Source organism: Pelophylax lessonae (assembly GCF_965119305.1).
Source record: "Pelophylax lessonae genome assembly, chromosome: 3".
Lineage (NCBI taxonomy): Eukaryota > Metazoa > Chordata > Amphibia > Anura > Ranidae > Pelophylax > Pelophylax lessonae.
In genome coordinates this window covers 110,573,229-110,600,671 of record NC_138770.1, presented here as the reverse complement: position 1 = coordinate 110,600,671, position 27,443 = coordinate 110,573,229, and the positions used below count along the sequence as shown (strand labels likewise).

The following is a 27,443-nucleotide window of genomic DNA, read 5'->3' as shown; positions in this document are numbered from 1 at the left end:
TAACTAGAGTTCAGTTGTCCGTTCAAGCAAAGGTACCCTATGTGTTAGACAAAGTGAAGAAATGTCATCAGCACACCAAGGATTCCTCAGAAGGGTCCAAAGAGTTATTACGGGGGTCACATGATAAATATACAGAAATGTTTCGGAGCCTCGCAGGGCCCCTTTGTCAGGCAAGTGACTATGTGCAGTGCAAACCAACAAGTTTTTAACAGACAATCCACCAATCAGTGCAGACAATCGGGATCAAGCCCTGGCAGCAAAATGACATCATAGGTCCGCCAATATGACCAGTTTAAACACATGACTTAACTGATACCCGTACAGTATTAATCTTTAGAGCATTAGCAATCGGATATTCAATGAGGAAGTACAATAAATACCAGAGGATAACGGTCACTAAGCAAAAAGAGTTAAGTGTGTGCTTGCATGCAGCCTACACTAGGCACATGGTGGAGGCCCATATCGTTACTGGGAGTGAGGTAGTGGGGGTATGCTGGGCAGGTGGAGAGGGCATTGTCTCAGCATGTCCCTTCTAAATGTATCAGTGACCATGTGGTATACATTACCATCAAGAGAGTTAACTAGAGTTCAGTCATCTGTTCAAGCAAATGTACCCATGTGTAATGCAGTGACCCTTTTCATGGTGCCTAGCGTAGCCCAGAAGAACCCATCCTGGGGTAGGTCTCCTATGCGACCCTTGCTTAGTGCCCAGTGAGAAGGGGAACATGGAGGACGTGTCACCTGCCTGCTACTCCACCTACCTCCATACAAACATGTGTGCCACAAACTGAAGACAGCATTTCAGGAAAATAATCTTATAACCTGCATCATATGAAAGTGTGCTTGCTGAGGATGTGAGGTCATCTGTCCAAGAGTTGAAGCTGAACTGGAAATGATTCTTAAAATGAGTCAGTAAGATAAAGATCCAAAGCACACTAGCAAATCTATCAAGAAATGTCTAAAAAAAGGGAATAGAGGGATGCTGTAGTCAAAGCCCAGATCGGATTTCCATTTAAATAGTTTTGAAAAGGGCAGTGCAAGCAAAGAGACCCCAAAACATCTTGCAATTGAAGGAACTTTGCATGCAAAAGTTTCAATGTCAGTGACTGGTGGGCCGTTATACAACACACCTACAAAGTAATTTCTGCTACAGATGACACCAGCTTTGAGGCCAAGGCCAAGTCAACAATTTCCACAGGGTGAACTTATTTTTCCCATGAATGTATAATCTAATGGGACATTTTTGTTGAAATGATCTGGCTACAGGGTCTCTTTAAAGAACAAAAAAACATATTAAGCATCTAGTGAACAGATAACTTACAGTTTATGAACCACCATATAATAAAAATAATTGCCCCTAGAATAAATGTACTATATATTGTTCCACTGCCAATGTTCAAAGGGCATCTTATCATAGAAGACACTCTATGATTATTTTGGTAATTTTTAACCTAACTGCAATAAGTTCTAGGTTAGGAAAAATAAGGCACTCTTATCTTTCTTCTGATCTAGGCTCCTGCCTGCAGGGCAGGTATAAAAAGTCATCCCAGCCAAGTTTAGTCTCTGCCAAGTACCACGTTCTAAGGAATCATGAACTGGATAAAGGTGGTGGGTATTATTCTGGGGGCTGCAGTTATCCTGGCCATTGGTCTTCTGATTGGCTATTTTGGCATTCCTGGGGAGTCAGAATCGGTGAAGGACCTTGCTCAAGATCTCGATGAAGAGTTTATTAACCAGTTCATGAAAGAAGTTGATAACAAAAGGATAGAAGATAACTTGAGGTGAGAGCTGCTCTGTTCTTATAATCAGACTTGGATTTGTGAAAGGGCAACGTAGACTGGGATTTTGAGCAGCAAAATGTTATTATCAGCAGCAGTGTTAATTAACATTTTTTTAGTTTACTAAAATATTACTTAAACTAAAACAATCAAGATGACTAAAATGCGACTAAAACTATGCGATGGGTTAAAAAAGGAAAAAGCTGCCAACTGTCAATTTTGCTGTGCTTCCTGTCCTCCTCTGCAACTTTCCAGATCTGGCCAACATTTGCCAGGGGCACACATATGGTAAAACAATGCCTCCCTTTTCTGTGGAGCTAAAAAAAAAGAGTAGAAGAATTTTTTAAACGTTCTCCAAAGTCTACTCAAGAGCACTACTAATGCTTGCAGGCATCAAGTGATGCTGATAACCTGATATTAAAAGGCTGATTTGCAAGGTGGAGTTGGGAATCTTCACTCAATATATTGAAAGCATAATCACTTAAATTATCCAATTATGTGACGCGCTAATTTATGTTTACTTATTTCATATGCTCATGACTGGGTGAACAGAAATTTGCCTTTCACATGACTGGATAATTGAATTGAATATTTACTTAATTTATTGATTGACGAGTCTTAACTCTTAGTAAACCAGTCTAAATATAAGTTTGCATGTATACTCACCTTTCCAGTAGCCTGTGTGCTAAAACCCTGTTGTAAACAGTGTTCATTTAATTAAACAAGAAATTAACACAATTTTAGTCTACCAAAATACGACTAAAACAATTCAGATGACTAAAATACGACTAAAACTAAAATGGCATTTTAGTCAAAAGACTATAACTAAAACTAAATCGAAATTCGACGTCAAGGAAATAAGTAAGTAAAAAGCATCTACTACGCTGTTTAAAGAATAAAAAAAATAAGAAAAAGGCATTTCTTATTTTTTTTTCTTAATATTTAATGTTGGTAATATATTCAAGTAAACATGTGCAATGGCATTACAGCCGATAGAGTTTACATTTTTTTTTTTTAATTTTAAAATTGCATTTCTGTTTGTCAAAAGGCAATATTTTTGTTTGTTTATGAAACTTGGTATTTTTTATGAATACTTTATATATCATGTAGCACCCCCCTAGATAGGTGCTAAAGAGAGAGAGTATAGTTTTTTGGTTTTTCTGCTGACCAGAGAGATTGCCAGGAAAATCTATGTTGCTCTCTGCCTACCAGACAGCAGGATCCATTAGTGAGGTCTGCTCATGGTGCTCAGGTGCAGCTCAGCTTGTCTGAAATGTTTCACACTGGTCCAATAGGGAGGCATATTGGACAGCAGGAGGAAACCTGACAAGTGAATCCACAGGCATTTGTTAAAGTCCTTGTGATTGGCAGAGAAAAGTGCCCCGGTGCATGCTGGGATACTGTAGAAATGCAAAGAGCACATGTGCTTGGGGTCTTTTCAGCTGGAGAGCGGGGTCCCGGAGGGAGGGGGCAGCTACCCCTCATGTGGAGAAGGTGCCATGGGGCCTCTGGTGGTCGACCTGAGGGCCTGAGAGTCAGAGAGCAGCTGAACCCAGAGGTCCTGCAGAACTAACTGGAAGGGAGACACTGGAAACAATCTGATTCTGCCTACAGATTTGCGTCATAAGGCCTGTCTTATGAGGGCCACCCCTTCTGCTAGAAGAGTCAGTGGATGGGTGTCAGTCAAAGGGGATGCTAGATAGTGTCCTGAAGATAATGTAGTTGCATCAAGTCTGCTGCCATAGAGAGCAAGAGGAATTAAAACAATTCTAAAGTCTCGTTTTTTTTCCTATAAAAATAACAAACATGTTATACTTACCTGCTCTGCTGCAGTGGATTTGCACAGGACAGCCCAGATCCTCCACGTCTCAGGGCCCTCTTCTGTGATCTTGGCCCCTCCCTCCTGTTGAGTGCCCCTACAGCAAACAGCTTGCTATGGGGGCACCCAAGCGGAGTCACAGCTCCCTGTGTCCATTCAGACACGGAGCCCTGACCCGGCCCCACCCCCTCTCTCTCCAGATTGGCTAGCTGACTTTGATTGACAACAGCAGCCAATGGCTCTGCTGCTGTGTCTCAGCCAATCAGGAAGGAGAATCTTGGACAGCGGAGACACTTGTGGACATTGCTGGACAGGGAGGGACCTCAGGTAAGTGTAAGGGGGGTTGCTGCACACAGAAGGTTTTTAATCCTAATGCATAGAATGCATTAAGATAGAAAACCTTCTTCCTTTACATCTCTTTTAACTCTTCCATACAAGTGGCAGTAGAGTTGTCCTTATCTACTGTGAATAGTTAAAGTATCCCATTATTCCCTTCTCCCATCCAAGTTCCAAAATAAATACCAAAAACCAAATTCCCCTGGAATGTTTATTGAGTAACGAGCAACTGGGAGTAAGGAGGGATATGTGAAAAACCCCCTAGTGATTGTCTGCAGGTAATCAGAGGGAGACCCAAGAAGTCATCACACAGCATGCCCTATGGCGACCGTGCTACATATCACAAGGGCTAAATCTGTGCCTGTAGTGCATGTTCAAACCTTAATACCGTAAATAATAACAGGTTTTTAAATTTTTACTCCAGGGGTATATAAGGAGTTTGCCAATTCTAGAGAAATTCTTATATAATGCATCACTATCTAAATAAACCCATTCGATTTTAGTCAAATAAAATGTACTGGAGATTTTAGTCCACTAAAATATGACTAAAACTGAAACAATTCAAATGACTAAAATACGACTAAAACTAAAATGGCATTTTAGTGAAATGGCTGTGCCTAAAACTAAATCAAAATGTGACGTAACACTGGTTCCAGACGCGGCATATTCTTACATACTGTAGTTAGTTACCATAGCCTGGTCGCAAGGCTAGTGTTGTTCAGACTGTTGTTCTGTTATTAAAGTTTGCAAAGTATTGACTTGTGAATTATGGGAGATATAGTTCCAGGAGGAGCAAGGACCATAGACTGCCTGTGTAATAGGACTCTTCTCCCAAGGAGCAATGTGACTCGTGGAGCCTGCTGGGAGTGTCTTTATAAAGGGGGGCGGGATCAACCCTCGCTCTCTTGCCTCGAGGACAGCGTGCTGTGAGAAGGGGAAGAGCTGCTGCGGAGCACAGAAAAGTAGGCCGGAGGCCTGGTTGAGGACACCGGAGTCAGAGCGAGCGGTGTGCGGAAGGATCTCGGTAGTGTGACCGAGCAAAAGGATGCCCTGAGAGGCTGTGAGTGTCGCTAAGGAGTGCAGGGCCTTGCTGGATGGAGAGAAATCCAGTCAACGCATTTGTCATACTTCTAGACTGAGCCAGGACGGGACTGCAGAGCTGTTTAGCAGAGGGCCATAAACTCAACGGTCGCCACAGAACACTGTAGCTCCACATTGTGCGTGGCGGGTAAAAAGGCCTTAAGCCCTTCTCCCAGTGCTAGGCTGACTGTCAACTGTGAAGTTCCAGAATCTATTTCTCATTCTCCTATTTGGATTATAATCACTGGTTATTACCATGGGGATTACAGTTAATTAAACACCTTTACTGTGGATTACAAATACTTTCTTTGGATTGGCTGAGGACACCCTTGCCGGCGAAGACTAGTGAGGCCTCACTCATCCAAGAGACTCTTGCAATCTAGTGTAAAGGGGGCCCCCATCAGTATACAGAGTTCACTCTGATAGTTAGTTGGTGCAGATATAATATTATTGCTATTTTTATTAGTGGTAAAGTTATTCTTTAAGCACTGTCAATACAAATTTGTGGTCACTCTCAATCTATACTCAAACATAGTGTATTTACAGTATTATAAGGTATTAATCCTCTAGCATATATATGTATCCGAATATATATATATATGTGAGGATTGTATCTTTGATCCTGAGTTCTGAACCCTACTCAGTTATAGGTTGGGGATTCGGGATCCATTTTGTCATTAATTAGTTTATTGACCTTGTTTATGCATTCTACTAAACGCAAACCAAAGATCAGTAAATTTGATTCTTTATTGCAAACTTTTGTAGCCTTGATAATTTACAATGACAGAACCAACAGTGTCAGGTGGGTTGGAGATCATTCAGGGCAACCGAAGTGAGGCGGATGTGTCTACACTAAGCCACTCCCCTGGGTGCAGGGCTACATTACATTGGTCCAACTTGGTCTAATGTCTCTATTATATACTATACCTGGACAATGCACCTGGATGCTGGAAATCACTCTAGTAGATACCACTACTCCAGTGATCTCCACTTGCTTCCGGGTCCCGTGCTGAGCGGCCGGCCTGCTGCATTGTGACCACAGGAGGTCGGCTGCTCAGCACGGGTGCCCTTCAAAAAATACATTGGATTCTCTCTGTCAGCTTCCTAGAAGAGCATCCCACTGGCCCTGTATACTGTATGTGCAAGGACATTTGTTTATCAAAGTTTGTACAAATCACAGTATATCATAGCCCCCTCCTATGAAAGTGCTCCTCTGGCATTCTGTGGCATGCAAGTGTCTGATATATTACTGGAAACAATGCCCTTTTCTACATGAAGAAGTGTTTGACCTGTAGAATATGGGGGGGGGGGGGGCATTGATGTAAATTGGCTCATTTCTGTGAACAGTCAGGCTCTACAATATAGACGTATGTTTTGGTATCCATGTGTGTTAACTCAGTTCTCAAATACACCGGTTAGACCCTGTCTACATGTTGGCAGATGCAGAGGTGAGTATAATAGCCCTTTATTTGCAGGGACCTGGTTAATTTTTTTTAGGCAGCTGATGGTCCCTTCAATTATATCAAGACAGCTTAAATTATCATAATTCACAAGAAAAGTTACTTTTTGATAGGTTGGTATCATTTCTGGTGACTATTAAACCATTTTGTCAGCACAGCCCTCCCTATGGAAGTGTCTTAAAACCCATGGATCTTCCTGTAGGGCAGTTGGAAACTTCAGTCTCTGTCTATGCCTGTCTTTACAGAATCCTCTCCAAGAAGCCCCATGTAGCTACAAGTGCAGCAGATGAGGAGTTGGTGCAGTTGATGCTGTCCCGCTGGAAGGATCCTAAGTATGGCTTGGATGACGCAAGAGAAGAGCGATATGATGTGTTCCTCTCTTTTCCAGATGAAGCAAATCCAAACACTGTCAAAGTTTGTAAGTGGATAGGCATGGGTAAATGTGGGCATCAAACCAGTCCTCAACATTTGCTTCAGCTAAAACTGCACTCCAGGCTAACAGTTTGACACAAAGTGGAAATATTTATGTAGGGAGTATATTACCAGCCAAAGATTTGTACTTCTGTTCAGCCAGCCCTGAAAAATACACACCGCAAACTGCAGAGTCAGTCCAGAGATCTGACTTTTCTCTATAGTAGTTATACATTAAAGCCAGGTCAACACCTTGCCTTTAATCTGTGATTGGACTGCATAAGAGCAGCAGGAGACTAATGAGGTCATCTCTCCTCTCTCCTTCCATTGGCCTGCTTCTTGTCAACCCATGTACAGTATGCTTTGCAGCAAACCTGATTGATTCCTAGACCTGCACCCCCCCCCCCCTTTCCTGTCTAAATGATGCAATGCAAGGAATGACAGGAGGCTGATGCAAAGTCAAATTCAGGTGCTTATGCTATTTAAGTAGACATAAAATAATACAAATGAATGCAAGCAATGTAATGTAATACGGCTAAAAATACGTGATGCCAAAGGTGCCTGGCTCAATGCCAAAATGTGGTACATTATCTTCTTTGGTACGTTTTTGGAGCAGAGGGAGGCTCATTCAAGATAAATGGTACTGCTCCAAAAACTGGTCACAACTTTGTGTTTATTTTTAGTATATTGTAAGATACGGCCTGAAAATAAAATATTGGGTAATGTGAGGGCCTTAAATGCTGAGACCGGGGAGCTAAAGAGAGCTGACTGAGAGAGCTGCTAAAGATCTGGTCCAGTATGACGGGAAGGTTGGAGGTTGGATGGAGGCTACCAGCTGTCCTTGGGCCTTGTGAGTACAGACGCTTGAGAGATCTTGGGGTCTTTTGTGCTTTTGCTACCCCTCTGGTACTTTATAGTTCGCTGTGGGTGTATTTAAAGGGCACACCAGCCAGTGCCCTGAAGAACTTTGTCCACCTAACCTCCTACTTAAAGGGACTACTACTGTTTGTTTCAAGCCCAGACCTTAATATAGCTTATCATGAAGAATACCTAAGTCCTCAGCTGTACATAGTTCTTTTTTTTTTCCGAGTATCCCACCACTACCCTCAACTGTATCCAAGTTCTCCAAAAATAAAAACCCAAAAAACAACATCCCCTATACTAGTTATTGAAGGAATGTGTAAATGAAACCGTGTGTCTGACTGCGGGGCAAAGCCCGTGGGGAAGACCTGGACTGTAATCCTGAGCTCCTATGGGAGTAGTGCTACACAAATATGAAAGGTGAACTCTGGGATAAGCAAACCCTGTCTAAATACAAAAGCCCTGTGTATACTTGAATATTGGTGTGCTTTGTGTATTTCTTCCAGATCTGTGCAGTAATCCAGTGTGAAGCCTTACCTCTGTGCAGGAGCTTCCTGTAATAAAGACCGGTCACTGCTTCTCCCTTTCTATGTGCAGGGTGACTGGTCTTGTCTCCACCTCCTCCTGTAGTTTCCTGCAGACAGCCTGTAGTGGTTGTAGCTTCTAGGCCTCTCCCACAGCTCTGCTCTCTATGTACAGCATAGTAATTATGTCACTGCTACTTTTAAAACTGGGTTGCAAAGGCACACAAAGTGGAATTATATCTTTTGTGACTAAGTATTACATTCAGGGCTTTTTTTCTGCCGGAATGTGGCAGAACGGCGTTCCGCCACCTCTGGTGCCGACCTTGTCCTTGCCGCTCACTCCTGTCACTTGTAAACATAGGAGCTCCGTTCCTGTGTCTCTAAGTGACAGCGCAGCTCTCCCAGCAGCGCACACAGAACCCTCCCTATCCTGTATATCTCCTTAACAGCAGAGGAGGGGACGGGCTGTGGCTTAGGTGAAGGAGTGGTAACTCAATCCAGTAGGCGCCAGCATGCCCAGACTTTCTTTTGACCATCTAATATCACTGAGTGCGGTCTTCAAACTATGGTCTTCGGCAGGCAGGAGAGGTGGAGTGATCTGACATCGCCCTCCTCCTGCTCAAGTTCCGCCCCCCAATGGGCAGCGGGCAGCAACCGGCTGAACGCTACAGGCGGCCTCCTCCCTTCTCTCCTCTACTCTGCACAGGTATATTTTATGACACAGGTGTCTAAGAATGGGTGGGAATAAAAAGCAGGCTTTCCACACAGCAGAAGAACGAGGGACCACAATAGAGCCCTGTGTACAGTAAGACTGCAGTGTGACCTAGTGTATGCGGCTCAGCAGTTTCTTCTACAAGAACTAACTTATAAAACTTTATTTAACAGGAAGCTGGGAGAGAATAGTTTCTAAAGAGGGGGTGGACAGGGGGGATTCACACAGAGTGGTTAGCTGTGCCCCATGCAGGGCAATGTTTTACCGAAACAAGGATGTACAGGTGTTCCATGCATCCCTGTTGGGACAAAAGGGATGTACAGACACAGTTGCTGTTCCCAGTGTGACATCGGTGCAGGGGTGTACAGCCCCGAAGAACTCATGGTGAGTTCAGGGACAAGCACCCACACCCACATGGATGTCATATTGGGACACAGCGGCTGTGTCCATGCAAACACCAATAGGACTGCTGGTATCGGAACACCCATGCATCACTGTGTGGGTAAACATGGCCCTGTACAGGGCACAGGTCAAATTGCCCATGTGAATGCGGCTTTAGGGCTGTGGGGGGTGATCTTTACTGGAGGTGGAGGGGGAATTGTGGCTGAGGTGGATATGGGCTTAAGGCAAGGGATTTGTACTGGCTGGAGAGGGTACTTTTTGGCTGTATTCTGTACAGTGGCCTGGGCATCACTTACTGTACTCTGCATTACTTACTCCTGACGCCTGCCCTCTGTTATACTTACTCCTGACCCCTGCACTCTCTGCATTACTTACTCCTGACCCCTGCCCTCTCTGCATTACTTACTCCTGACCCCTGCACTCTCTGCATTACTTACTCCTGACCCCTGCACTCTCTGCATTACTTACTCCTGACCCCTGCACTCTCTGCGTTACTTACTCCTGACCCCTGCCCTCTCTGCATTACTTACTCCTGACCCCTGCACTCTCTGCATTACTTACTCCTGACCCCTGCACTCTCTGCGTTACTTACTCCTGACCCCTGCCCTCTCTGCATTACTTACTCCTGACCCCTGCACTCTCTTTATTACTTACTCCTGACCCCTGCCCTCTCTGCATTACTTACTCCTGACCCCTGCACTCTCTGCATTACTTACTCCTGACCCCTGCACTCTCTGCGTTATTTAACCTTAATCCCTGCACTCTCTGCATTACTTACTCCTGATCCCTGCACTCTCTGCATTATGTTCTTCTGACCCCTGTGTCTTTTGTGTAGCACCCTCCTAGGTAGGTGTTGGGTAAAAGCATATATTGCTCTGCTTATCAGGGGAGCCTGATCTATTAGGTTGCCTGTCACATGTTTCCAGATGTAATTCACTGGGTCTGAGGGAGTGTCCCCACTGTATCCAATGAGGTAGCTTGTTGGACAGTGGAGGAAACCCAGGCAGTGACAGAATGGCTTCTGTGGGAATCCCAGTGGGAGGGCATTCTTGCAATGCATCCTGGGATTGCTCATAAAAGCTGGGGGGACATGTGACAGGGTGTCTTTGGCGGGAAGTAGAGTCCCAGGAGGAGGCAGACGGCTGTCTCTCCTCCTGCTGTGTATGAGGAAGGTGGTCTTAGGTAGTGAACCAGGTGTGGAGCTGAGCCTCAGAGGATCCAGTGAAGCTGATGGTGGAGCTTCTGGCAGAGTCTCTCAGGAAAAACAGTGTCCGTGAGTACTAAGGGACCTGCCAAAGGGCCTGCCCAGGAAGGGGGACCACTCCAGCAAAGTCAGGGGATCAGGGAGCCAGTTCACACAGAGAGTTACAGTAAAGGGGTGTCGTGTAGAGAACCCTGAAGAATAAGGACAAAGGGGTTACCAGGAAGGGCCCTGAAGAGTGTTCTATAGTACAGTAAAGCTTATCTAAATACTTCATCACTGCATAGTCAAGGTGAAGAAGCAGCCTTGCAGCATTCAGTTATTCAGCAATCCCAGCAAATTGTGCATCGTTTTTCAAGTTGGAGTATCCCACTCATCCCTTCTCCTATTCAAGTTCTCAAATAAAACCACAAAAAAAACAAAACTCCTAGACTGTTTTCTGACTGAGCCAAGCACGTTGAAAATGCTAAACTGTGATGTTGTTGCTATGGGTAACCCAGGGGAACCCCTAACCAGCAGCTCCCAAGGGAGTAGTGCTACATCTGCATTGTTCTTTATTCTGTGCGTTAAGACCCTCCCACTTATCCATTTAGTCACACTCAACCTTTCATGTAGCAGGGGGGGCAGAGGTTTGTGGTTGAGTTCCTGTACCCATTCTCTGATTACATTTAAATAGGTTTTTGCACCCAGAGTTCAGCTTTAACTAGGTGCATGTGCAGTCATAGGTAATCCCAAAAACTGTTTACATGCATTAAAGTGCCCACAGGTAAACTTTAGGGATCAATCAACCCAAAAACAAATACCTCCATTTTTGGATGATGCTGGAGAGTTCAGCAAATTATTTTCCATGTCTGTCAGGGATTGGAAAGATGTAAGTAGAACACCCCTTTTATTTCTGTTATTTCTGTCCTGATTAGGGCTTGTGGTCCTCTACTTCTAAATAAAACTCTGCTGTATTATTCACAGTGACCCCGGATGGTAAAAACCCATTTACCGCTAATCATACAGAGGATAAGCTCACAGATGACCAGAAGGATTCAACCATTCTTCAGCCGTTTCTTGCATATGCTCCCAATGGATCTGTCAAGGTAATGAGACTTGATATTGAGCAATTCTATGAATATAATTTATAAAACCCTAGGAGGACTGATGCTGCAGCTGTTCCAAGTTGGGGTTGGTTCTAAGACTGAGAACTGAGCAATCACATGATTGCTGATGACTCGCTCTGTCTGCTGAAAGGAGATCAGTGGCTGTAAGTCATTGCTCTCCATTCTGCTCCTCAAGCACTCACTAGAGCACCAGGCAGGGGAGGAGGAGGAGGAGGGCAAAACTGGCACTGGCTCTCAGTAGAGCCTCACTGAGAGGTGGAGCCAGCTGTCAATCAGGTAGCTGGGTGTATTTAGACAATATTGTAGGGATCCTTCCAGAGCCTGGATTAGCTCTGCCATATCAGCTAATAGCAGGTGATAGCCCACTATTAACACTATTGACTCAGAGTGACAGGAGAGCAAAAGTAAGTACACTCCTGTGACTCACAAGAGAAGCGTGGCCAAAAAAATCTTTGGCCATACTTCCCTTTTAATGTAGAGGGACCGATGTACATCACCTCTGCTTCAAATGTGTATAGGATATCAGCTACACTCTTTATCATGTGTCCTCACACAGACTTCTATTGCAGGGAGGGTGTGTATCCAACCAGTACTGATTACTGAGTGCACTGGGTCTAACTCTGCTTCCTGTACTGTACAGTCATATTCAGACACACTGCATACCTGCTGTAATAGGAAAGTGGAGGTAATACTGTAGCAGAGTGCCCATGTGCTCAGATGCAGCCGCAGGCCACTTTGACTCCAGTTTTGCACCCAGGGAGCATACATTCCTCTGCTTCCTTTTCTTCATCAGTTCAGAACGGTACACCTGACAAGGCCAGAGATCTGTAGACAGATAGGAGCAGTGGTGTATTTTGGTTTTGTGCTGCCCTAGGCAAGACTAAAATTGGGCTCTCCCCCCCCCCCCCCATGTAAATTTGCCTCACTTCTTTTTTAACAGATGTGACTCCCTCCAAAATTGAAGGAGAGAGAAAGGGGGATGAGAGAGAGAGAGGGGGGTGAGAGAGAGGGGGGGGGTGAGAGAGAGAGAGGGGGGGATGGGAGAGAGAGAGAGGATGAGAGAGGCCACTCTAGCAATCAGTGGCCAATAGTCTCAGGTGGAGGGGGGTGGCTTTTTTACTGCCCCCCTGCAAAGTGCTGCCCTAGGCCTGGGCCTTGTTGGCCTAGGCCAAAATACAGCACTGGATAGGAAGCCCTTCACTCTCAAAAGGGGCGTGCAGCATTTCCAGAGGACCCAGCTACTGTGGGCCAGTTGCTAGTACTGAAGTTTCAGTGGGGTGCCCATCCTGTGTCATTCAGCCTGGAATCCTTCCAGCTGTTCATTTGCGTTACTGGAGCTACCCTGGACTTCACTGGGTGGGATGCTGTCTGAGGATAACCACACATAGCTGTTTTCTGAACTAACTACAGAAGTAGTAATAATCCGCTAGACTCAGTTGGCATAGACTCTAGAGCAGGGGTCTTCAAACTATGGCCCTCCAGCTGTTCTGGAACTACATTTCCCATCATGCCTAGTCATGTCTGGGCATGTGAGAGGTTTACAATGCCTCACGGGATGTGTAGTTCCGCAACAGCTGGATGGCCGTAGTTTGAAGATCCCTGCTCTAGAGTCATAAAAAGAGACTATGCTATGCATCCACATGTTACCCTGATTGAGTCACAGAGACATTGCAATGAAGAGTTCATGATTGTGCAGCTTTTATAATCTGGTCTCTATTATTTTGCAGTATATGCATGCTCTTTGCCATCCTGAACCTGTTTTCCATTTTTGATTCTGACTTTGCACCTATTTAGTACACCGAAGGTTACAGTTCCGATTACCTAATCTGTTAGACTTATAAAGCCTATCTGATGGCATATTTATTTATATGACTTCAAGTGGGCTTTAACTTCATAAGGCAAAGGACAGGTTTCTGTGTTTCCCAAAATAATCAATAAGATCTAGAAAATGTTCACTTGCAGTTTGAAAAATAGGAAATCAGATACCTTATAGCTCCTATGTTTTTATTCATCTGCTTCATTTTATCACTGTGTATACTTTCTTCGGTCTCTCTTCTATAGGGGAAATTGGTTTTTGCCAATGAAGGCAAAGTAAGTGATTACCAGTACCTGGCGAACCTTATGAACCTGACTGGCACCATCGCTATCGTGCGCTATGGAGGAACAGGAAGAGTGAACAAGGTGGGGTATTTCCTAAATTAAATTATAATTTACAATAAAATAAAAAAAGAGTAGACCTATGTCAGTGATGGCAAACCTTGGCACCCCAGATGTTTGGAAACTACATTTCCCATGATGCTTAACTACAATGCAGATTGCAGGAGCATCATGGGAAATGTAGTTCTAAAACATCTGGGGTGCCAAGGTTCGCCATCACTGACCTATGTGAATGTAAGAAATGTGTACAGTTACTGTATGTTTGTTTTGATAGATATCCTGAGCACTAGGGAGGCAGGCTAGGGGTAGTCCAATTTTTGAACCTTTCACCAAGAGGTCTAAAAATTGGGGTTGGTTCCACTGTCGTCCCAGGTCATGTGCTCACAGCTGCCCCAGATTCCACTGTAAACCATTGTTGTCCAACCAAAACCTTTTTTTATTAAGCTTAGTTTTTATAGTTTTCTGTTGCTGCCTGTGCCCTTGCTGGGTGGTCACAAAGACAGGAAATAAGGAGCAAATCTCCACTGGGCACACAGTAAGTCTATATCTCTGTGGTCAACGGGAGAGAAGTTGAAGGGAAATCTCCTAACTGGGGCTACAGACAGACACAGAATCTTGAAAGAGTATCTAATGCTGCCCCACTCTATCCCAAACTAAAGATGGATACACACTCTACAATTTTCTTTAAATTTTTTCCTTTAGATTTACCAAAACCATATAATGTGAGGTCAAACCTAAACACTTTCAATTGGTATGCAATCAGGGAGGTCCTTAGTTGAAGGTAAATCTAAAGGAAATCGAACAACAAAATTTGTATAGTGTGTATCCAGCTTAGGGAAAATGTTCTAGCTGGACTTGGGCTTTGAGATACATACAGAAATTAGATTGTAGCCATGCATGTACAATCTAGCTGCCAAAGGACAGTTTAGAAACTGGCCGTGCATTATACACTTTAGTTAATTGTACACAGATTATAGACTGTAATGTACATGGATGTTTTAAGAGTTCTACAAACACACATATTTGCTTTGGATACACAGGCATGCCTGTACCTATAAGAAAGAGAGAGGGGAGCACTTCAGAGAAAGTCTTAGCAATTGCACATCCTGGCCAGTTGATTTTCCCCTTGTGTAACCAGGGAACATTGGTCAGGCTTGTGGAGGGACTCCATATATATATATATATATATATACCAATATTCCACAGTCTAACTGTGACGGTACTATCCGTCACTATGAGTAAAAGACAGATACTTGGGAGACGCTGAGAAAATGGTTTGGATAACTTCAAATGGGAGAGTAAAATTTATCAACAACATCTCTCAAGAACTATGAAGATTTAATCCCACTTTACACTGTGAGACCTGTGGCCTGTTGCCATGGAGTATGTGACACCTAAATGTGTCAGACAGGCTTTCCCTATTGTTTGTGTATTGAGATGGAATGTGTATTGTGTTAAAGTCTGTCTCTGCCTGTTCCATTGTTAAATGTTAATGACCTCACATTGTTCTGCCCAGATGGCTAGATAATTTGTTTAGGTTAATTCTGTTCCTGTATACAATTTCATCTGCATATGATAATGAGATCAGGCAGAGGGGAGGGATTGTGTACACTGTATGCGAGTGTAAAACTGTTTTTATTGGATTGTGAATTTCATGGCCTGTTCCCCACAAGGTCCACCTGGGCGGTAGCCTTGTGGGGGGAAACTGTATAAAAGAGCAACTGTACCATTAAACCTTGAGTTCTACTTCACCCTCAATCGAGAGTCCTGTCTCTTATTGGGGGAATCTGCTACAAGGGATTGCTATGCTTTTCATACTCCCTTGAATAATCATAAGCTCTTGTAAGAGCTTGTTCCTGCTCCTGCTTCACTCTCTGGGGAAAGAGAGGTTCACCCACTGGAACCTGGAGCCTTGTCATAGGTCCAGGGTGATTAGGAGGTGGCGAGACCCCAACCAAGATGCGGCGGTTCGTGGGATCTAAGGTGGTTATGGTGTCTGGTGGAGTGCTTGGAGCCCTCAGGAAGCACTAGGAGCATCCGTCAACGGAGGTACCCAGTCAGGGTGATGGTTGATCCGTTACACTAACCAAGATGGTTTGATCAGTTAGCAAACTAAAGTAAGAACCATCTGAATTGCCCCACAGCTACCAGGCTGAACCTGGGCTGGAAAATTACAATTGAGATCTAAAAGTCTGAATCTGGTAAATTGCTATCAGGTAATTCATAGCGCTCTCTCTCCGAGAACGGGGGATCAAAGTCTCAGCTATAGCCTGATCTCAGAGTTTCTGAATTGAAGAAGCTTATTTGGACTTTTATGATAACCATAAGTCACATGATCAACTATTTGCCATACTGCTCTACATGGAATAGCAATCTCATTATAAAAAGGTATTTGTATTTTTAAGCTGTTGTTTTTTTAGTACCACAGCTTTAGGTTCAAATTTTGTACAGCTCTACTTTCTGTACTTGTGTTTACTTATATCTCTTAGATTACAAACACGTGTAATTAGCTATAAATGAAGTACGTATGTGTACAGAATACTTGCTAATGTCATCATGCATGTTTTTTTAGGCAATTAATGCTGCCAAATTCGGAGTGATTGGTGTGATAATCTACACTGACCCGAAAGATATAAATGATGGATTGTCAAATCCTGCAGACACATATCCAAATTCCTGGTATATGCCACCTTCTGGAGTAGAACGAGGGTCATTCAAAGAGAATTTTGGAGATCAGCTCACCCCATACTATCCAGCTAAAGGTAATAACTCAAGCAATGGTATGGGACTGAAAAAGAAAGTGTATGCCCTCTCTTTGACTGTGCTTTTGATGTCTCTTACATAATCGGTCTCCTTTTTGTTGTGTTTTACCTACTTGAAAATCTGTGCCCTACACACTTCATATTTTTCATATTGTGCTTTCCTATAATTTTCCACATCTTTTCTTTGTATCAACTACATTTTTCTCTTTTGGAAGCTATCCAGCTCTCTTGTATTTCCCCATATCCTGAACTCTTATTATTCTTCATATCCTGCTCTCTTATTATTTTAATATATCCTACTCTCTCCCTATAGCCTACTCACTAATTTCCCATATCCTCCTTTATTCCATATCCTCCTTTATTATTAATCCTTCCATTATTCCTGTTACCCTGCTCTTTTATTAGTCCTTATATCATACACTAGTGGTTGTCAACTTGTAGGCAAGTGCAGTCTATTTTCTCCACTGCAGGTGGCGCTCGTCAATGCAGATGGGGGAAGAAGTTGAGGGGAACTTAGCAGGGACGTGCGGTGAGGTCACTGACTGGTGAGGCATTGACTAGTATCAGAGCCAGATACAACCCCCACATTATTTAGTGAATAAACCCCCACAGCTTAGCCGAGTGATGTGAGATGTAAAATTTTATCTTCATCTTCAGCCAATTGGCTTACCCTTAAAAACCTGCTCGTCATGACGCAGGCAGTCAATCCGATAGCATAGCATACTAGCACATTACGTGACACTTACCTCCAAACGAAGCCCTCATCATGTCTGCTGGAGGCCGCATCCATCTTCTCCTGTCTTCCTTCCGGGTCTGCGGACTCTGGCTGTGCTACTGGCTGTAGCCGCATGATGTCACTCCCACGCATGCGCATGGGAACCGTCTATCACGGCACAGGGCTCTGAAGAAACGGCATGGGCAGCTATTCCTTCAGAGGGCATGTGCCGATGAAGTCACCAGCTACATGCAATGTAAATATCTGCTAAACGGTTTCAAGTTTAGGAGATATTTACAGTACCTATAGGTAAGCCTTGTTATAGGTCTACCTCTAGGTACAAACATTACAGGGGGGTATACAACCACTTTAAACAAGTCCTTTGCCTCCCCTGAATGCACGTCCCTGGAACCTAGCTCCTCTATGGTTTCCTTGGTTACAGGGAGGCAGATATCCGATTGGATGCTGGCATCCCATGTTTCTTTGGCGGCCATCTTGGGTCAGGCAGAGTCTTATTAAGACCCTGGCTCCTGGGTTTGGTGTGCAATTTGAGAGTGGCTAGAGTAGGGACAGGTCACCTGTCTGAAAGGGACAGTATTTAGAGCCAGGGAAAGGTTCTGGAGGAGTAGGTAAAGTGCAGGAACACACCATCCTTTCTGAAGGCCTCCCCATTTGGGTACGGACCAGCCAGGCCGCATTCGCTTCCTCATGGCAGAGGCTGTAGGTATCTACGGGTCTCCAGACAACTGCCACCTCTAATACTCTCTGTAAGTGGATCTGGTATGGCTGCCTTCCTGCTGGGCCTGTTTGTGTTTTGCTGAACTTTCCACAATATGTAGCACTACTCCCTTAAGAGCCACAGACATTTTTCCCAGGTCTTCCCAAACTTTGCCTCACAGCCAGACACACACAACACTTTTGTTTGTTTGTTTAATGACCAGTCGAGGGTATGTTGTTTTCGTTGTTTTTATTTTCAGAGAACTTGGATAGGGTTGAGGGCAGTGATGGGATACTCCAAAATTGAGAACTATGACACTTATTTGATAAAATTGTTGGAGATAAAATTCATAGCGAACCCCAGATCACTGTATTGTCCATGCTGCCAGGCTTCTATAAACAGATTAAGAAAAGCTTAGTTAGGCACTTTATCACTGCTGCCTGCTCTGTAATCACAAGACACTTGTGACAGGTCGAAACACCATCACTGGCTAAATGGGCTTGTGAAATGGATAAAATTGACCATTTGGAACGTATGATTGCATGGGATGAGGATAACACTGAATCTTACAATCGTATGTGGACGGTGTGGTCCCCAGTTTGACTCATTCATCTCCTTGACAGTATGAAACCTTAGTCGCTCCAGATAACCTCCCATTGGCCCCCCTTTTCTTTTTTCCCTTTGCTTCCCCTTCTACATGTTTCTTATTTGCCCTTTCCTATTCCTCCTTCCTAATTTTTTCCTCATATTCTTGCTAAAAGATTGACCATGTTACGTATTGCCTGCAAGACCATATTTTACATTATTTTGTTGGACTGGCGGGTCCCTTATTTTTCAAATACCCTTTGATAATGTACCTCATATACAGTATATATTTATATATATATATAGCAAGGTTTCCAGGCCTGTGGCCTGATGTGGGTCTGCCATTAGTACCGGTAGTCTCTCCAGCCCATGTGAGCTGTGACCCCAGGTGTGACAACTGAAGTAGCGACAACTCCGGCATCTTTGTTTGTAGGTTTTATTGAAATAAAGGGGATGGGAGAAGGGAATGAGTGGGATACTCCTTGAGGTTTAACTAATTATAATTGGGACTTTTCTCCTAAAATGCCCGTTGGCGCTTCCTTGATGCCAGCCGACGCCAGCCAACGCCAGCCAACGCTCACTTACACTGAGAACACTCTGTATACCAGAAGAAGTGTTGAATCCCCGACTTATGGTCCAGTAGATCCAAGACTGAGAACTGTAGAACTCCTGACACTGTTGTACTATGAAAGTCACTGAATACTTTCCCCCGCCTGACACAGCTTGAGGTAGTATATTGTAGGACTCTGTATAACTGTCACTGTAACTGGTACGCTCTGTACAATTCAGGGCCCAGACTGCAGGTGCCCCCTTTACCCTTGAACTCTTCAGGGTCCACTGACTATGTACCCCCTTTACAACTTCAGGGTCCTCAACCTAGGTACCCCCTTTTTCAGCTAGCTGACACTGGATCCCAGAACCTCCTCCGGAGTGGTCTCCTCTAACTCTTCAGGCAGACACCCAGGGGCAATCCGCAGTACTCACGACCTGTGTAGGCTTTCCTGGGACTGGACCCTTCTCACTCTCCGCAGGCTCTCGGCACACCAGATCCCCTCAGCTCAACTCAGTACTTTCTGGACACTCAGGCGACACCCCCGAGACATCCACCTTCCTCAGACAGGAGGAGAGAGAGCCGCACTCTCCCTCCTGGGACTCTGATCCTGTCAAAGACACCATGCCACGCACTTCCCCCCCAAACTTATACTCACTCCCAGAATTCTTTGCAGCCTAATCTGCCTTCTGGGGTAGTGCAATTAACATATGACTCCAAAAAAAAACAAACTTTTTTTTAAAAAATTAAAAAATTTATATAAACATCAATTATTGTGAAAGTTCTAAAACAGGTTATAAACCTCCTAAAAAAAAAATAAAATAAAAACCTGTAAGACAAAGGCATAATGAGCTAGTATGCATCGTATACTAGCTCCTTATGAATTGGTTATCTTAGAACGAAGCCCCTCCAACCATGGCTGCTCACCATGAGACATGTTCACCCGTCTTTCTTCCGGGTACGAGTCCTCCGGCTGTCTGATTGGCCAGAGCCATGATGACGCCACTCCCTGGCATGTGCGCGGGAGCCACCGTTTACGGCACAGGGCTCTGAAGGATTGGCATGGGCAGACGTTCCTTCAGAACGCATGCCCCAGTGATGTCACTGGCTGCATGTGAAAAGTAAATATTTCCTAAACGGTGCACGTATAGGAGATCTTTACAGTGCCTCTAGGTGAGCCTTATTATAGGCATAACTATAGGTAAAGGTTGCAGAGGGAAGTTTGTTTCCGCTTTAAATAAAGTCCATTGTTTCTTCAACTAAGTGCTCATTCCTACCCACTATGCTCCTATTGTTCTTGAGCAATATACAGCCAGTGTTCCACCTCTAGTGATAGTGTGAATGCACTCACTGGAACCCTATGGTCCCCAGGACCAATAAAGCCTTGTTGTTAAACCAGAGACCAAATGTCAGAATCCTCCTCCTGTGGCAATCATTTCCTGCTTCAGCCAAAATATTCTCCCCTTAGAATGGTTAACATTAGTCACCAAAAGTAAAGATAACAAAATATTTGTGTAATATAGTTTATTTTAAAATACTTAAAATACCATTCCCAATCAGTTGCGCTTACATTCCAAATTGCAATAGGTCGATCAGCTCAAGAACATGCACTAATAGTGCCCAGATTCTGTGGAATGCTTTGTGTAGAACCCAGAGGCGTAACTAGAACCTTCAGGGCCCTAGTGCAAGAAACCATGAAGGGCCCAACGGACCCCTGGCCGGGGCCCTTCCCTTCAAGCCTGGAGCTCTTCCCACTGATCCTGGGGCCCTTTACTCTCGTTGTGGGACCCTTTCACAAGTTCTGCAGTGGGCCTTCTTCCTGCCATCTTGTGGCCTCCCCACGGTGGTGGAATGCCAGGGCCCGGCCGCAAGAGTGACCTTTGCGATCCTGGAAGTTCACCCACTGGTGTCAGTAGTTTTTATTTTTTGGTATTTTAATTGTATTATTTTTTATAATTTTATTTTATTTTTTTACAATGTCACTGACTATGACTCTGCCCATTCAGAAAGGGAAGGAGCTGGTAAATTACATATTTATAGACCCCTTCCTGGTTCTCTATTGTGACACATCCCCTGCAGCAGCCAGGAGGAGAGGGGAGGGAACACAGTGGGGGGGGGGGCAACACAGTGGGGTGGGGGGGGCAGGGGAGCACACAGGGGCCCAGAGACAGCAGAACACAAGTGAAATGGGTAAGAGGAGTGGCGGGGGCAGCATACAGAGGAACCAATCTCCTCCATTTTCCTCCTGCAGCTACAGGAGGAAAAAGGAGGACAGTGATTTCTCTACATGCTTCCCCCGCCACCCCTCCTATCCAGGTCTACAGGGGAGGGCTCGCACAGGCCCCCTGGAGCATGGGGCCCGGTTGCAAACCCCTGCAACCCCTATAGTTACGCCCCTGGTAGAACCACCATCTACCTTCCTAGGCCCCGGCGTGCGTTCCACCTTTCCCAGATGTGACATCACTTGCTATCCATAACGACCAGCAGCAACCTGATCTCAATGCATTTCGCTATAGAAGCGTCATCAGGAAGTCTATACAGAGCATTCCGTGTTCCCACTATAAACTGCTGAGGTCCAAGGGCCACACATGCAGGTTGGGTACCAGTCTTATTATTTCCCATCTCCTGCTCTCTTATTATTCCCCATCTCCCGCTCTCTTATTATTTCCCAATCTCCTACTCTCTTATTATTTCCCATCTTCTGCTTTCTTTTTATTCCCCATCTCCCGCTCTCTTATTATTCCCCATCTCCCGCTCTCTTATTATTCCCCATCTCCCGCTCTCTTATTATTTCCCATCTCCTGCTCTCTTATTATTCCCCATCTCCCGCTCTCTTATTATTTCCCAATCTCCTACTCTCTTATTATTTCCCATCTTCTGCTTTCTTTTTATTCCCCATCTCCCGCTCTCTTATTATTCCCCATCTCCCGCTGTCTTATTATTTCCCATCTCCTGCACTCTTATAATTCCCCATTTCCCGCTATCTCATTATTCCCCATCTCCTACTCTCTTATTATTCCCCATCTCCTACTCTCTTATTATTCCCCATATTCTACATATTACTGTATGTCCCACTCTTTTATTCCTCCATATGCTGCTCTCTGATTATTCCCCATAACTGCTTATTATTCCTTATGTCCTGATCTGTTATTATTTCCTATAGCTTGATCTGTTATTTTTCCTTATGTCCAGCTTTCCTTTTTTACCCATATTCTGCTCACCTATTATTTCCTGTATCCCGTTCTCTTATTACTCCTTATGGCCTGCTCTTTTATTATTTCCCATATTCCGCTATGTTATTATTCACTATATCCTGCTCTCTTATTATTAAAGATGCTCTTTTATTCTTTCCTATACCCAGTTCTCTTTTTATTCTTCACATTCTGCTCTTTCATTATTTCTTTATCCTTCTCTCCTATTATTTCCATATCTGCTCTCATATTATTCCCTATATCTTTTCTTTTGTCTTGTTTATGCCTGTATAACCTGTATATATAAATCAATAAAAACATATTAAATAAAAAAAAAATATTATTCCCTATATCTCATGTTTGTTCCCCACGTCATTTCCTCCTATTATTCCCCATCTCCTTATGTGGCTCCCATGGCCTGCTCTTTTATTATTTCCCATATTGTGCTCTCTGATTTTCTAAATTCTGATCTTTTCTCATTCTCTATAGCCTGCTGTCTTATTATTCCCCTATCCTGCTCTCTTATTTTTAATCATATGCAGCCCTCTAATAATTCCCATATTCTGCTTTCTTATTATTCCCCATGTCTAACTCTGTTATTATTCCCCATGTCCAACTCTGTTATTATTCTCCATGTCCAACTCTGGTATTATTCCCCATGTCTAACTCTGGTCTTATTCCCCATGTCTAACTCTGGTATTATTCCCCATGTCTAACTCTGGTATTATTCCCCAGGTCCAACTCTGGTATTATTCCCCATGTCTAACTCTGTTATTCCCCATGTCTAACTCTGTTATTCCCCATGTCTAACTCTGGTATTATTCCCCATGTCTAACTCTGTTATTCCCCATGTCTAACTCTTTTATTCCCCATGTCTAACTCTGGTATTATTCCCCATGTCCAACTCTGGTATTATTCCGCATGTCCAACTCTGGTATTATTCCCCATGTCCAACTCTGGTATTATTCCCCATGTCCAACTCTGGTATTATTCCCCATGTCCAACTCTGGTATTATTCCCCATGTCCAACTCTGGTATTATTCCCCATGTCTAACTCTGGTATTATTCCCCGTGTCTAACTCTGGTATTATTCCCCATGTCCAACTCTGTTATTATTCCCCATGTCCAACTCTCTTATGCCCCATGTCTAACTCTAGTATTATTGCCCATGTCTAACTCTGGTATTATTCCCCATGTCCAACTCTGTTATTATTCTCCATGCCCAACTCTGGTATTATTCCCCATGTCCAACACTGTTATTATTCTCCATGTCCAACTCTGGTATTATTCCGCATGTCCAACTCTGTTATTATTCCCCATGTCCAACTCTGTTATTATTCCCCATGTCCAACTCTGTTATTCCCCATGCCTAACTCTGGTATTATTCCCCATGTCTAACTCTGGTATTCCCCATTGGCAAACTCTAGTATTATTCCCCATGTCTAACTCTGGTATTATTCCCCATATCTAACTCTGTTATTCCCCATGTCTAACTCTGGTATTATTCCCCATGTCCAACTCTGTTATTATTCCCCATGTCCAACTCTGGTATTATTCCCCATGTCTAACTCTGGTATTATTCCCAATGTCCAACTCTGTTATTCCCCATGTCTAACTCTGGTATTATTCCCCATGTCCAACTCTGTAATTATTCCCCATGTCCAACTCTGTAATTATTCCCCATGTCCAACTCTGTTATTCCCCATGTCCAACTCTGTTATTCCCCATGTCCAACTCTGTTATTCCCCATGTCCAACTCTGTTATTCCCCATGTCTAACTCTGTAATTATTCCCCATGTCTAACTCTGGTATTATTCCCCATGTCTAACTCTGGTATTATTCCCCATGTCTAACTCTGGTATTATTCCCCATGTCCAACTCTGGTATTATTCCCCATGTCTAACTCTGGTATTATTCCCCATGTCCAACTCTGTTATTATTCCCCATGTCTAACTCTGGTATTATTCCCCATGTCTAACTCTGGTATTATTCCCCATGTCTAACTCTGGTATTATTCCCCATGTCTAACTCTGGTATTATTCCCCATGTCCAACTCTGGTATTATTCCCCATGTCTAACTCTGGTATTATTCCCCATGTCTAACTCTTGTATTATTCCCCATGTCCAACTCTGGTATTATTCCCCATGTCCAACTCTGGTATTATTCCCCATGTCCAACTCTGGTATTATTCCCCATGTCTAACTCTGGTATTATTCCCCGTGTCTAACTCTGGTATTATTCCCCATGTCCAACTCTGTTATTATTCCCCATGTCCAACTCTCTTATGCCCCATGTCTAACTCTAGTATTATTGCCCATGTCTAACTCTGGTATTATTCCCCATGTCCAACTCTGTTATTATTCTCCATGCCCAACTCTGGTATTATTCCCCATGTCCAACACTGTTATTATTCTCCATGTCCAACTCTGGTATTATTCCGCATGTCCAACTCTGTTATTATTCCCCATGTCCAACTCTGTTATTATTCCCCATGTCCAACTCTGTTATTCCCCATGTCTAACTCTGGTATTCCCCATTGGCAAACTCTAGTATTATTCCCCATGTCTAACTCTGGTATTATTCCCCATATCTAACTCTGTTATTCCCCATGTCTAACTCTGGTATTATTCCCCATGTCCAACTCTGTTATTATTCCCCATGTCCAACTCTGGTATTATTCCCCATGTCTAACTCTGGTATTATTCCCAATGTCCAACTCTGTTATTCCCCATGTCTAACTCTGGTATTATTCCCCATGTCCAACTCTGTAATTATTCCCCATGTCCAACTCTGTAATTATTCCCCATGTCCAACTCTGTTATTCCCCATGTCTAACTCTGGTATTATTCCCCATGTCCAACTCTGTAATTATTCCCCATGTCCAACTCTGTTATTATTCCCCATGTCCAACTCTGGTATTATTCCCCATGTCTAACTCTGGTATTATTCCCAATGTCCAACTCTGTTATTCCCCATGTCTAACTCTGGTATTATTCCCCATGTCCAACTCTGTTATTCCCCATGTCCAACTCTGTTATTCCCCATGTCCAACTCTGTTATTCCCCATGTCTAGCTCTGGTATTATTCCCCATGTCTAGCTCTGGTATTATTCCCCATGTCTAACTCTGGTATTATTCCCCATGTCTAACTCTGGTATTATTCCCCATGTCTAACTCTGGTATTATTCCCCATGTCTAACTCTGGTATTATTCCCCATGTCTAACTCTGGTATTATTCCCCATGTCTAACTCTGGTATTATTCCCCATGTCCAACTCTGGTATTATTCCCCATGTCCAACTCTGGTATTATTCCCCATGTCTAACTCTGGTATTATTCCCCATGTCCTGCTCTCTTAAAATTTGCTATATCCCATTGTCTTATTATTTCCCATATCCTGTTCTCCTGTTGTTTCATTTTCAATATCAAGTTTTTCTCTCTTATTTGCCAAATCCTGCTCTATGATTGTTTCCCATGCCCTGATCTTCATTATAATATTATTCCACATATCATTCTCTCCTATTATTCTATCATTCCACATACTCTGCTTTCCTTCTCTTTTACTATTCAAATCCTATTATTTACTGTCCTGCTCTCTTATAATTCCACACACCCTTCCTTGTTCGCCTGTTGTTCCCTTACTCTACTATTGTTCATCCTATCTTGTAATTTAATCATACTGGAATCCTACATGTCTTGCTTTGTGCATTTTCTATTAAATATATTACTCTTTCTACTATTATAAACCCTGTCTTGCTGCCCGTGGTGCCCATCAGGGCTTGCTCCCTTGCTGTGTTGTCTTCAATTAGAAACCTTTGTGACCTGCACACCTAATATTTCCTTCCCTTATGTCCTGTCCTACTCATTATGATATTTATCCTGTTTTGCTCTCTAGTCAAGTTATTCGTTTTAGAATCCTACATGCCATGCTCATTTGTCAGACCTCCTAATTCATTGTGTTCCAGTTTGTGCATATAAATGTCTGCTTATTGCCCCTATCCTATCAGGATATTGACATTTCCTCCCTTATATTGCAGAGTTCACCTATAGAATTCCTGAGTCTGAGATCAAAGGTATCTCTCACATACCAGCACAGCCTATAGGTTTCCAGGATGCCCAAGCATTAATATGGTAAGTTACCTAATTTAAGTTCTCTAAATAAATGTTTTTTTTTTTTCAAATAAAGAGGGGGTTAGCCAGCTGGATGAAATCCTCACTAGCCCACATAGGTTTCTTGGCAAAATCCATTTGCCTGATGTCTGGAAGGCACATTGCAAGTCAACTTGAGTCACTCTGGAGTTTCCAAAATATTTGTCCTCCGAAACTCAAAATCCTAAATGTCAAAATAGTCAGGAGGAACACATTGAGGGGTCTGTGTGTAAGGGGAAGGGGGAAAAAGTGGTCATGGCTTATGGCCATTAGAGTCACACCTTTCCGTCCATACTTTGTCATGTTTTAAACACAATGGGACCCTTGGAAAAACTGACTCTACTCACCGGCCGAATCCGGGTTCCCAAGCTGGTCAGCAGGGGGCAGTTGGGGGGGGGGGGGGAGCTAGGACAGCTCAGTCGGAGCTGCCTGGGGGAGGAGAGTCTCCAGTGGAGCATGGAACCGGCCTCTGCTCAGACACAGTTTGCACCATGCATGCTGGGGGGGGGGGGGGGGTCTGCGCTCTGTCCTTGCCTTCATCCCGCATTTAGTAGGTGTCAGCAGTGGGGACTTTTTACTTCTCTTCACCAGGAATCCTTTGGACAAGTTTGTGGCAGAAGAAGTGCGGCCTTTTTACGGAGCATCAGAGTGGCCCGGGGGGCAATTGCTCCCCTGCCCCCTGGCCCAATCCTCCCCTGCTTCGAGAGGTACATAAAAAGTCTACACCTATAGAAAGGGAATTATTCAAATTTAGCCAAAAGCTGCACAGTTTGTTTTTATCTGCCTGCATAGGTAGTTTTCTTTTTGGTAAAGGTGAACTAACACTTTAAGAGATTGTGGTTCAACAGTTATTAACCTTTTAGCATCTACAGTACATGCCAGTCAATCCTACCACAGCAGCAGCAGCAACAGCAGCAGCAGCAT

The 27,443-nt window shown here is 43.8% G+C and overlaps 1 protein-coding gene across 1 annotated transcript in view; it reads left to right on the top strand.

Annotated features, from left to right (window-relative positions):
• Nucleotides 1-1,590: 1,590 nt before the first annotated feature.
• LOC309551346 (aminopeptidase NAALADL1-like) overlaps nucleotides 1,591-27,443 on the top strand; it is a gene marked incomplete at both ends in the record, with an annotated part of 80,994 nt that continues 55,141 nt past the window's right edge. The window contains 6 exons of the mRNA XM_082251896.1: nucleotides 1,591-1,781; nucleotides 6,719-6,891; nucleotides 11,551-11,672; nucleotides 13,755-13,874; nucleotides 16,423-16,612; nucleotides 26,408-26,501. Coding sequence (XP_082108022.1) covers nucleotides 1,591-1,781; nucleotides 6,719-6,891; nucleotides 11,551-11,672; nucleotides 13,755-13,874; nucleotides 16,423-16,612; nucleotides 26,408-26,501 — 890 coding nt within the window. The remainder of the gene's footprint in view (nucleotides 1,782-6,718; nucleotides 6,892-11,550; nucleotides 11,673-13,754; nucleotides 13,875-16,422; nucleotides 16,613-26,407; nucleotides 26,502-27,443) is intronic.